Source organism: Muscardinus avellanarius, assembly GCF_963383645.1.
Source record: "Muscardinus avellanarius genome assembly, chromosome: 6".
NCBI classification, from domain to species: Eukaryota; Metazoa; Chordata; class Mammalia; order Rodentia; family Gliridae; genus Muscardinus; species Muscardinus avellanarius.
In genome coordinates, this window is record NC_137791.1 from 16,133,555 (window position 1) to 16,145,951 (window position 12,397).

A 12,397-nucleotide genomic window follows, 5' to 3' on the forward strand; every position below is an offset into this window, starting at 1 on the left:
TAACAATTAGCTCGAGAGCCTTCAGCCTCAGCTAGCTGGTAATTTTCTTTTGTGCTAAATTCTTTCAAATTCTTTTAATAAATTGTTTAATATCCTGTTGGTGTGTGGCTCTATTCGTCCCCGCATAGTCCCGGCCCAACAGTCTCAAGTTCTCATTTACCCAGTTTCTATCTCCACTAAACTGCAATTCATTTTGAGATTACTCCAATGGATGTCTTCTCTGTATTGGTGTAATCATATTTATAACGAGAGGGAAAAGATATTTTTAGCAAATTGAAGCAATTTAAAATTTTGTTCTTCTGTTGGACATTTTAAGTGAACTGTTTCTTTAAAGTTTTGTCTGTATTACAAACCACTAATGTCTGGTTTCACAACTACATTACCAAACCTAAAGAAAGCTATACTTAGGCACTATTACTTTCCACTGTGAACGACTCTGATTAAACTTCAAATTCCTGTTGTGAATCTTTGAAATTTAACTTCAAAGAGCAGAAGCATGATTTCACCTGTTCTTCCTTATGGTGAATTATCTTCAATGTCAGCACATACATAGGTTAAATTCTGTTGTATTTTCACCGGGTTTTCAAAGTATTCTTTCATATGACGGGCAAACATATACTTTCATTCTTATCTGTATTCTCCCTTACTCTCCTTCCATTTGGGGGGCAACTTATAAATTTACAATGTGATTCAGAAGCTAACAGAGCTGCAGCCTGTTAAACAAACCTCTACTGATTCTCCTTGTGGCCCTGTGTCGCCTCCAGCACAGCCCTTACTTTTGCAGCCACAGGGCAGGAGAAAGCCAATGTCTCCTAGGCGCCCCAGCGCACTCCTTGATGAACGCGCCAGGCCGTGAAAAGCTTTCTCCTCGATCCGGGCTTAATTTTTCCTTACTTCCTCCCAAACGATCTTCTCGCGTTCCCAAAACTTTCTCATTCATGAGATTCTACCCAAAGAGCATTTTCTCGGGTTTTCACGTGCAACCTGCCCCTGACAGAACCACTAGCGCCCAGCAGGCGGGAACGCTAGAGCCCGCCCACCCGCACCACGTGCGGCTGGGACAGCTCCTCCCGGAAGTCCGCCTGTGACTCGACACACGCTCTCCAGTGACGCAGCGCCACAGCGTGACGCGCTGGAGGCGGCCGCGCCTGCGCGTCAGCAAAGGGGGCGGAGCGGAGGGGAGTTAGAGGGACGGAAGTGCCCGGGCGAGGGAGGGGAGGGAGCAGGGAGGGAGGAGCCCGAGGCGGAAGGGGCGGGTCTTCCAGACGGTCCTTCGAGCTTCACTTCCTGTTTTGCCGCATTTCTGAATCCGGGTCAAGGGTGCTCGCCTCCGCCTCGTTTCCCGGACCGATCCGGGCACCCTTCTTGACAGCTCTTCAGTGACAGCGCCGCCCGATTCAGCCCAGGGCTGGTTTCTTTCCACCGCCACCTTGAGCCTGAACGTCTACGCGTGCCCGCCCGCCGCCTCGCAGCCCCGGGCCCGATCGCCAGCCGAAGCCGGGGGCCTTGCTGGCCCCTCCGCGCCGATGCCGAAGGGGACCGCGCGCGGGCCCGGGGCGGCGACCGCGTCCTGACCTCCGGGGCCTTAGGCTGATCGCACGTGGTGTCGCTCCTGCGCCCTCCCCGGCTTGGATGGGCCCCCCTAGCCGATAGATGTGGCTGCTGAGGCGGCGGTGGCGGTGGCCCGTCCCGCGGCTGCTCCGCTCCAAGTTCACCTCCGCCCCGGTGCTCTCGTGCCCCACCTCGGGGCGCCCGCCGCCCGCGCCGAGTACCCCCGCACTGGCCTGGCAGAGTGGCGACCATGGACAAGATCCTGGAGGGCCTGGTGAGTTCTTCGCACCCGCTGCCTCTCAAGCGGGTGATTGTGCGGAAGGTGGTGGAGTCGGCGGAGCACTGGCTGGATGGGGCGCAGTGCGAGGCCATGTTTGACCTGACGACCCGGCTGATCCTGGAGGGCCAGGACCCTTTCCAGCGGCAAGTGGGGCACCAGGTGCTGGAGGCCTACGCACGGTACCACCGGCCCGAGTTCGAGGCATTCTTCAACAAGACCTTCGTGTTGGGCCTCCTTCAGCAGGGCTACCACTCTCTGGACAGGAAAGACGTAGCCATCCTAGACTACATTCACAACGGCTTGAAGCTGATCATGAGCTGCCCGTCGGTGCTGGACCTCTTCAGCCTGCTGCAGGTAGAGGTGTTACGGATGGTGTGTGAGAGGCCCGAGCCGCAGCTTTGTGCCCGACTAAGCGACCTTCTGACCGATTTCGTGCAGTGCATCCCCAAAGGGAAACTGTCCATCACCTTCTGTCAACAGCTTGTTCGAACGATCGGCCACTTCCAGTGTGTGTCCACCCACGAAAAAGAGCTGCGGGAATATGTCTCCCAGGTAACAAAAGTGAGTAACTTGCTGCAGAATATTTGGAAGGCCGAGCCCTCCACGCTGCTACCTTCCCTGCAAGAAGTCTTTGCAAGCATCTCTTCCACAGGTGAGGATCGTTATATTTCAAGAGAATGTCTATTGGAAATGCAATCTGTGTCGCTCTTACGTACGATGTTTGCTTCCTGTCTGGAAAACATTCTTAACAAGAGCAAATCTTGGTGTCCTCATCCTGAGTTTTACTCCAATCCACTACCTTATCCACGATGTCACTTGGTACCTTAAAAACATGCAGTGTTCCGATTTTAAAGGTTGAGAACATCTAGGTCTAAGACTTTTGGCACTAAACAAGTTATTTAATTACCCAGCCTCTGCTCAAAGTTATGGAATGCTTTTAAGATGACGGCTACTATGTAAAGCGTCTATTCATTAGTGACTAATGATAGGATAATAATGTTTACCACATTATTTTTGTTTGCGATCCTATCATCTTGTTGTAGTAAGTTTTTCCCTATTTTTTTAAAGAAGTTTATTAAAAAGATAGAAATACAGAAAATAGAGATACAGCCCCATGCCAAAATGGCATGGAGGGGTGACTCGAAATGAATACACCAGTTTTTGCCTATTTTTAATTACCCCCCACTTTTATGCAGTGGACTGTGCAGATTATTTTATTACTAGATTATCCCAGTTTACTGTGTAGTTTTAAATTTTTGGCATTTTCTGTCTACAGTAATGGATGTGAGAAAGAATACAGGTAGAGAGGAGGAGAAGGACATAAACATTTTTGTGACATGAACGGCATCCTCAGAAATTGAAGAAGAATCAGATAATACTTGACTAGAAAATGCTTTCTCACCCAGAGATTTAACATGTATGTGTTATTGAAAGCCTTGGAACTTTCAAGTTTGTAGGCTGTGAGATAGTAAATCCAAAAACAAGTCACCTCCTGTCTACATGGTATAACTATTCTCCCTAATTATACCACTGGATGTTCAAAATATAACTTGTGAGAAGGCATCCTTTTATCTTAAAAACCAGAAGTAAGGGTGGAGTTAACAAGCTCACACATTCTGGTTAATTTTTTACATGCCAACTATATATATTTAGGGTATCTGATTTGATTGGTTCCTTCTTACTGTATTTTATTTGTATTGTTAGACTTTCCCCCAGTGTTGTTGTTGTTGTTATTGTTTTCAACTCTAGTACTAAAGGTGCTCTTCTTGGACTTGCTTAATTTTTATGTAGTTTAAGCAGCCACCCCTCCCATTCATCTAATTTCAACTTACAAGATTTTTAAAATCTTCCTTAAGAGCAATGTAATAACTACTGTAATAATTTTAAATTAATTTCACATATTTGAAGTGGGAATTTAAATGATATCTCGCATGTAATGTAGTATTAAGGGATATGAAAAAATAAGTATGGATTAAAGTATGGTGAATAACAGCTTTATATTTCAATATTCTATCTGTAGAATGAGTGATCATTGCTATTCACTCTTAATCTCTCATTACCATCACTTAATATTCCTCTTATATTAGAGTACTCAACATTTGTAACAACAGCTGTTTCTAATGAATACTTTTGCTGCAAATAGGTAGATGGTTGTTCTTTGGGGAAAGTGTTGTTTTCTTTAAACACTTCGCTTGAAGCTTCTTACCATATTTTTTTTCCTTTTCAATTAAAAAAAAATAGATGCGTCATTTGAACCTTCTGTGGCACTGGCAAGCCTTGTGCAGCACATTCCTCTTCAGATGATTACAGTTCTCATCAGGAGCCTTACCACAGACCCAAATGTGAAAGACGCAAGCATGACCCAAGCTCTTTGCAGGTACTCGTTCATAACACTAGGTATAGTAATTCTGAGTGGGAAAGGAGGAGATACTTTGTTGTAGTTTGTGAGTAATGAAAAACTTAGAGAAATGATTAAAACTGAACTTATGGAATCAAATACATAAAAGATTCTACACATTATTGGTTTACCTTATTATAGCCTTGACAGGTATTCCAGTAATTCACAAATTGATTTTCAATTTGTTGTTTTTTAATTTCAAAAGCATGTGTATAAGCTAGTCATGGTGGTGCATGCTTATAATCCCAGTATATAGGAGGCAGAGACAGGAAGATCACAGGTTCAAAACCAGCCTCGGCAACTTAGTGATTCTCTCAGCAACTTAACAAGCCCTGTTTTCTAATAAAAAATGGGTCTAGGCTTGTAGCCCAGAGATAGAAGGCCCCTGGGTTCCATCCACAGTGACACACACGCAGACAGTGCTTTTTTGCAATATATGTTCAGTTCTAGTACAGTCAAAAGTTGTTTAGCCCCTTAATCTTAAATAGATGATTAGCAAGGTACAGAATTCTAAATTGATAGTCATTTTCTCTGAAAATAATACCGCATTGTCTTTAGGCATCTCCTGTTGTTGATGGCGAAGTCAACAGTCAGTCTCTCATTCCTTTGTGAGTAGTCAGGCTTTTCTGGTAACATGTTTTTCTCTTTAGCATTGTTTTGCAGTTTTAGTCTTAAATTTCTAGGTACAAACTTAACCTTATTTGCCCTTCTCAAGACTTTTGTACTTTTATTCACTCATTTTTTAATTAGTCATTCAGGCTTATTGAGCTCTTACTATGAATGCCAGTGTTCAAAACAGCCTTGAGCAAACTGATAAAAATATCTGCCCACATGGCTTACTTTCTAGTTGGAGTAGCAGACAGTAATCTGATAACATAGTTCATTGATTTCAACATGCTTACTGATTCCAAAGATGTTAAAATGTGGAAATGCCCAGGTACTGACGTCCTAGTTAAATTGGCACATTTTTTTCTTGCCTCATGCTATATAATTATGCATCTTTAAATTGGTTTTATTTTAGATTTAGATTTTGTTGTAGACTATATTATGCATGAGTAATATAATTTAGTATGTTTGATGATGAATGTTTTGGAAGGAAAAAGAGTGGACAAGGTGAGGAAGGCTTCAGAGAGATGTGGCCATGAGAGTAAAAGATGAAAGAAGCAACCTGGCTAAGGGGAAGAATATCATACAGACAGCACTAGACTAATGATGGTTCCCTTCACAACTTGTCAACTTCTCCAGAGTACAAAAGCAGCAAACATTCAGTAAAAACTGCACTTTGAATGTGGAATTTTGATCTTTTTCTCAGGCTAGCAATATGTGGTAGGATACTTTCTCAAAGTGCTGGGCAGTAGCCACCAGCCACAGCTCCCAGCCAGCAGTGTAATCAGAGGGTGAACATCTAGTACTCCGTAAGATAACTTCTGATGCTTCGTAGGTTACGTGTATTGAATGTATTTTTTTTATTTATGATATTTTCTCCTTTTTTTTTGCGGTATTGGGGATGGATGGAACCCAGGGGCATTCTACCTCCGAGCTACATCCCCAGCCCTATTTTTTATTCTTTATTTTGGAAAAAGTTCTCACTGAGTTGCAAAGTGCCTCACTAAGTAGCTGAGGCTGTCTGTGAACCGTGATTCTCCTGTCTCAGCCTCCCAAATGCTGGGAATACAAGCATGCAACAGCTGATATTTTTAACTTACAGTGGGTTTAATAATTTTATCTTTAAAGATACCCACCTATAGAGCTTATTCCAGCTATTTTTTTCAGTGACTGCTTTTTCTAATTGTCCTTTTCTTATCTGTTCTTATCTCATACCTTTTTTTGTCTGTCTACTTTGTGTTTGTGCATATTTATTAAGCATATTGAAACAATACAGGATTTGGAACGAAATGGTTTCTGTGCCCTTGTTCTAAAATTATATAAGCCAAAGTATTCATGTTGGCTTCCCAAAAAATGACATGTGTTTTTTACAAAGACTCAAGGGACTTTGATTTTCCATTTTCCCCCCATTTCCCTCTTTTTTTTTTTTTTTGTTTGTTTGTTTGTTTGTTTTTTGGTGGTACTGGGGGTGGAACCTAGGGCTTTCTACCTCCAGGCTACACTCCCAGACCTATTTTATAGTTTATTTGGAAATAGGGTCTCACTAAGTTGCTGAGAGCCTCGCTAAGTAGCTGAGGCTGGCTGCGAACCTGTGTGATCCTCCTGTCTCAGCCTCCTGAGTTCTGGGGTTACAAGCTTGCACCACCATGCCCAGCTGTTTCACTCCCTTTATATTCTAGCTTTTCTTCTTTTTTCTTTGTGCCTTAAACTTATTTGAGTTAATTTGTCTATAACTTCTATTTCTAATTTCTTATTGCTCATTCCTTCCTTAACTTCCAGAGATCTGTGAAAATATGTTTGATAAAGTTCTGTTTAAATACTGATCTTGTTATGTCTTTTTTCACTTCTGTTTTTTAATTTATAGTGACATTTTTGCCTTATTTGGTATTCTGTATTTTTATTCTTAATATATTTGTGTTGATTCTTCTTGAATTTGTGTGTGTGTGTGTGTGTGTGTGTGTGTGTGTGTGTGTGTGTGTGTGTGTTAGTTACCAGGGATGGAACCCAGGAAGGTTCGACCTCTAAGCAACACTCCAACACTGGTTTTTATTCTTTATTTTGAAATAAGGTTTCACTGAGTTACAAAGGGCCTCACTAAATAGCTAAGGCTAACCTCAAACTGAGATAGATCCTCCTGTCTCAGCCTCCCAAATGCTAGGACTATAAGCATGCACCACCATGCCTGGCTCTCATTTGCTTTTAAGGAACACTTAAGCTGGACATGATGGCACACACCTATAATCCCAGCATTTGGGAGGCTGAGACAGAACTTAGTGAGCCCCTGTTTCAAAAATAAATAAATAAATAAATAAATAAATAAATAAATAAATAAATATCACAGGTTCACAGCCATACTTAGCAACTTAGGCCCCTGTAGCTTAGTGAGACTTTGTTTCACAATAAAAAAGAAAATAGAGTTAGGGATATAGTTCAGCAGTAGAATGCCCCCATACCACAAAAAGAAAGAAGGAAATTGAGCTGGGGGTATAGCTCGGAGATAGAATGCCCCTGGATTCAATCCCCCACCCCCCCCAAAAAAAAGAGAGAGAAAGAGAGAGAGACAGACTCTTAGCCAGGGGCAGTGGTACACACACCCCTGTAGTCCCAGCTACTGGGGAGGCTGAGGTAGGAGGATCACTTGAGACTAGGAGATTGAGATCAGCCTGGGCAACAGAGTGAGACCTTGTGTCAATAATCAAACAAATAATTAAAAATTAAAAAGAAATTCTTATTTCACACAATCTCTTCCTAATAAAATTCGTATTTCTTGTTTATCAGCTACATTTCTTTATCAGTATGACTGTAACAGCACTGAAATCTTTCTCTTTGAAATGAATATATCAAATTATATTGTCTTCTTAGTAAAACATTGGGAGAAGACTGGAGGCTGGATATAGCCCTCAAGCTGCCATGTAAAAGTGAGTGTATAATTCTCTTGAGAGTTAAGTATTTCACAGATGAAAGAAAAATTAGAAGTTTGTTGGCCAGATGAGGTGGCCCACCTCTGTAATCCCTATACTTGGGAGCCTGAGACTGGAGGATTGTGTGTTCACAGCCAGCCTTATCAACTTAGGCCTTTTGCAACTTAGTGAGACTCTTTCAAAATAAAGAATTTAAGAAAAAATAGGTCTGGCGATTTAGGTCAGAGGTAGAAAGCCCCTGGGTTCAATCTCCAGCACCACACACATATAAAAAGAAGTTAGTTGAGCCGGGTGTGGTGGTGTGCAAATTTTTAATCCGGCTCAACTAACCCCTCAGCTGGCTCCTCTCCCAGCCTCAGAGGCCCCAGCACCGGCCTACCCTCACGATAGGCTCCGATCCCGGCCTCACTGACCCTGGCACCGGCCTAAACCCTCGGCAGGCTCCTATCCTGATCTCGCAGAGACTTCCCAATTTTTAAAACTTTGAGGCATAAGACTAAGGCCTGAGACTAACAGCTGACCCTGTTTCACATGGCTGAAGCTGCCATGTGAAAGTTGGCTTCATGCTCCATAAATGATGATTAGATCTATTGTGTTGCCTTTCATAATGTTGCCTCTTGTAATGTTACCATTTTAAAGGGGGGTGTGTTAGCTGTATAAAGAAATGGTTTCACTTTTTCAGAAAAGGAGCTCTAGTGGTAGGCACTGTGCTAAGTATTGGGAATCCAAAGATGTGTAAAATTAAAACAAGATCACTGCTCTTGAGTTGGAAGTCTGATGGAGGAGATAAGACTCTGGAGTACATAAAAGACAATCACAGTTAAACTGTTCTTTAGCTGGGCGTGGTGGTACAGGCCTATAATCCCAGTATTTGGGAGACTGAGACAGAATTGCAGGCTCAAAGAAAGCCTCAACAAGTAGTGAGGCACTCACCAACCTAGGGAGACCTGTTTCAAAATAAAAATAGTACTGAGGATATAGTTCAGAGGTAGACTACCTCTGGGCTAAATACCTAGTACCACCAAAAAAGAAAAAAAAAAAAATTTAAAAGAACATTTTAAATTAAAAAATAAAAACAGTACCACTGATAACTGTGTGACCATTGACAAATTTCCTAACTTTTCAATTTGAGGGCAGAAACGAAATCTTACTATTAAATGTTCAGCACCTCAGCCAGACATGGTGCACACTTGTATTCCCAGCATTTGGGAGGCTGAGAGGAGGATCCAGGTTCGCAGCCAGCCTCAGATACTTAGTGAGGCTCTTTGCAACTGAGTGAGACTCTGTTTCAAAGAATAAAAAATAGGCTGAGGGTGTAGCTCGGAGGTAGAATGTCCCTGGGTTCCATTCCCAGTACCACAAAAAAAATAATAAAAATACATAAAAAAATCTGGGTGTGGTGGCTTACATATGTAATCTTGGTACTTGGGAGGCTGAGACATGAGGATCACAGGTTCAAGACAAGCCTCAGCAACTTAGTAAAACTTAGTGAGACCCTGTTTCAAAATAGAAAATAAAAAAGCTGCATGTGATGGTACATACTTTTAATCCCAGTACTTGGGAGGCTGAGAAACGACGATCACAGTTTGGAGGACAGCCTCAGCAATTTAAACAGGGCTGGGGGATTTTGTACAATAAAAGTGCTAATTCCCATGCATTAATATTTTATCAAAGACATTCATAGTATCTCCAGTTTTATATATTCTTTTAATTTTTACAACATTCCTGTAAAATAAGCATGTTCTAGAGATGAGGAAATTGAAAGAGTATAAGATTTTCAGAGAGTATAAGAAAGTACTTTGAATCTTCCAGCTAATAAATTGTAAATTTGGAATTTTGTTTTGTTTTGTTTGTGATACTGAACTTTGAACCCTGGGAGCTTCTACCACTGAGCTACACCCCACAGCCCTTTTTATTTATTTTGCAAACTTGTCTTCCTAAATCAGAATGTCCTGGCCTTGAACCTGTGATCCTCCTATCAATCTCCCAAGTATTGAGATTACAGAGTGTGTCACCACACCCATCTGTGAACTAAGATATTTAAACCTATCACTCTGACTTCAAAAACCGGGAGGTGGTTTCCTCATTTTTTCTTACTATATAATTCATAATTCCTTTTTTTTTTTTTTTTTTTTTTTGGTGGTACTGAAGGTGGAACCCAGAGGCTTTCTACCTCCGGGCTATACTCCAGACCCATTTTATATTTTATTTGGAAACAGGGTCTCACTTAAATTACTGAGAACCTCACTAAGTAGCTGAGGCTGGCTTCGAACCTGCGTGATCCTCCTGTCTCCTTGTAATCCCCCCCTCTCAAGCGCAAGCGTGGGGTTTACAAATGTGCACCACCACGCCCGACTTTTTATTTAATTTGGTACTAAGGATTGAACTCAAGGTATTCTGCCTCCGAGCTACACCTCTATAGCCCTGTTTTTTATTTATTTATTTTATTTATTTATTTTTGGTGGTACTGGGGTTCCTAGAAACCCTTCTACCTCCAGGCTACACTCCCAGACCTATTTTATATTTTTTGTTTGGAAACAGGGTCTCTTAAGCCAGTGAGGCAGACTGAACCTGCGCGATCCTCCTGTCTCTGTCTCCCAAGCAGGATTACAAGTGTGTGCCACCACGCCCGGCTTATTTTTTTATTTTATTTTGTGTGGTACTGGAGATAGAATCCCAGCTACACTCCCAGCCCTGTTTGTTTTTTTTTTTTTTTTATTTCTTTATTTTGAAACAGGGTCTCACTGAGTTGCAAAGGGCCTCACTAAGTTGCTGAGGCTGTCCCCAAACCGGGATCCTCTTGTCTCAGCCTCTCAAACACTAGGATTATAAGCGGGTGCCACCATGCCCACTTTATTCTTTGTTTTTGAAACTGGATCTCACTAAGCTGTAGAGGGCTTCACTAAATAGCTGTGACGGAGCACAATCCTACGATCCTCCTGTCTCAGCCTTCCAAATACTGGGATTACAAATGTGTGACACCAGTCCCGGCTCTTAGTCTATAATTCTAAAAACTACATTACTAGGAAAAAATTATATGAACATTTGGCCCAGTTGCTTTCCAAAAGAGTTGTACCAGTCATCTTTGTGGTAAATGTCTAACTTTAGGGAAAATCTCCTTAAAACCCCGTTTTACTTTATCTTTTTACCACTGAAGTGGGTTGATGAAAAAGGTACTCCTTACACTGGGCATGGTGGCGCAGGCTTGTAATCCCCATGCTTGGGAGGCGGAGACGGGAGGTTCGTGCATTTGAAGCCAGCCTTGCTGGCTTAAGAGACCCTGTTTCAAAATAAAAAGTATAAAATAGGTCTGGGAGTATAGCCTGGAAGTAGAAGGGTTTCCAGGAACCCCAGTGCCACCAAAGAAAAAAAGTACTCCTTAATGAAAAATTAGGCCATCCACATGTTTACAGTTCAGTGCCCTTTTATGTATTTGAAGTTTTCTTCTGTTGTCTTTATATAGTAAGACTTTGAAAGAAATGAAGATACCTGTTTCACAATTCAAAATATAGCCTCTTGTAATAGTGCATTTCCTATTAGACTATCCTTACCAGGAAGAGAAGTCTTGGCTGATACCCATATGTCTTAGTTTATCTATAAATAGTTCAACTGGTTTTCTTAGAGTAAGATTGCCTAACAAATTCTTGATAGCACTATATAGAATAAATTTTAAATTTTGCATTTCTGAGAAATCAAAATTTTGTGGAAATGTACTTAATAGAAAGAAACATTTACAAGCCCGGCGTGGTGGCGCACGATTGTAATCGGGAGGCTGAGACCGGAGGATCGCGGTTCGTGGACAGCCTCAGCTACTTAGTGAGACCCAGTTTCAAAATAAAGAATAAAAAATAGGGCAGGGGGTGTAGCTCAGAGGTCAAATGCCCCTGGGTTCCATCTCCAGACCCGCCAAAAAAAAAAAAAAAAAAAAAAAATTTACAAAATTAGAAAATCCTTGAGGACAAGCAGCCCTGACTCACTACCACATCTTTTTCAGTGCTTTTAATTGGCAAGCACAATAAATAATGAGTCACAGGTGAGTGGTTATCTACTGTAACACTGCTTGTCCTAACTAAATGAATATTGAAAATATTTTCAATACTGATAGCTTCATTTCCTCCCATTTTCAGAATGATTGACTGGCTGTCCTGGCCCTTGGCTCAGCATGTGGACACATGGGTAATTGCGCTCCTGAAGGGACTAGCAGCTGTTCAGAAGTTTACTATTTTGATAGATGTTACTTTGCTGAAAATAGAACTGGTAAGTGGGAGTTAAAAATCTACTAGATGCATGGACTCCTGTAATCCATATTTTTATATTTGGGCTGGTGCCTTTAAATATGTTCCTAATTTGGGTTTTGAATAGGCTATAGCAATTTTTTTAAATGCCATTTAAATATGGGTGACTAAATAATTTTCTCTTTTTAAGCATTTAATATGAAAACCTGTTCCTCCCATTATCTACCACTGAATCCAACTATTCAAGCTTTTACCATTACCCTACCAAAATTATTTTTGCCATCAGTGCTTTCCAATGTTGGTAAACCCATGGCTATTTCTTGGGTCTCTCTCCTTTGTCAACAACATTTGACACAATTGATCATTCCCTCTTAAAAATGTTACGGATTGGGAGAATATGGTTTGG

At 41.6% G+C, this 12,397-nt stretch overlaps 1 protein-coding gene across 2 annotated transcripts in view; it reads left to right on the forward strand.

Annotated features, from left to right (window-relative positions):
* Positions 1 to 1,801: 1,801 nt before the first annotated feature.
* USP38 (ubiquitin specific peptidase 38) overlaps positions 1,802 to 12,397 on the forward strand; it is a gene marked incomplete at both ends in the record, with an annotated part of 36,190 nt that continues 25,594 nt past the window's right edge. For both annotated transcript variants that reach the window (XM_080697373.1, XM_080697374.1), the window contains 3 exons: positions 1,802 to 2,483; positions 4,073 to 4,208; positions 11,884 to 12,013. In XM_080697373.1, coding sequence (XP_080553499.1) covers positions 1,802 to 2,483; positions 4,073 to 4,208; positions 11,884 to 12,013 — 948 coding nt within the window. The remainder of the gene's footprint in view (positions 2,484 to 4,072; positions 4,209 to 11,883; positions 12,014 to 12,397) is intronic.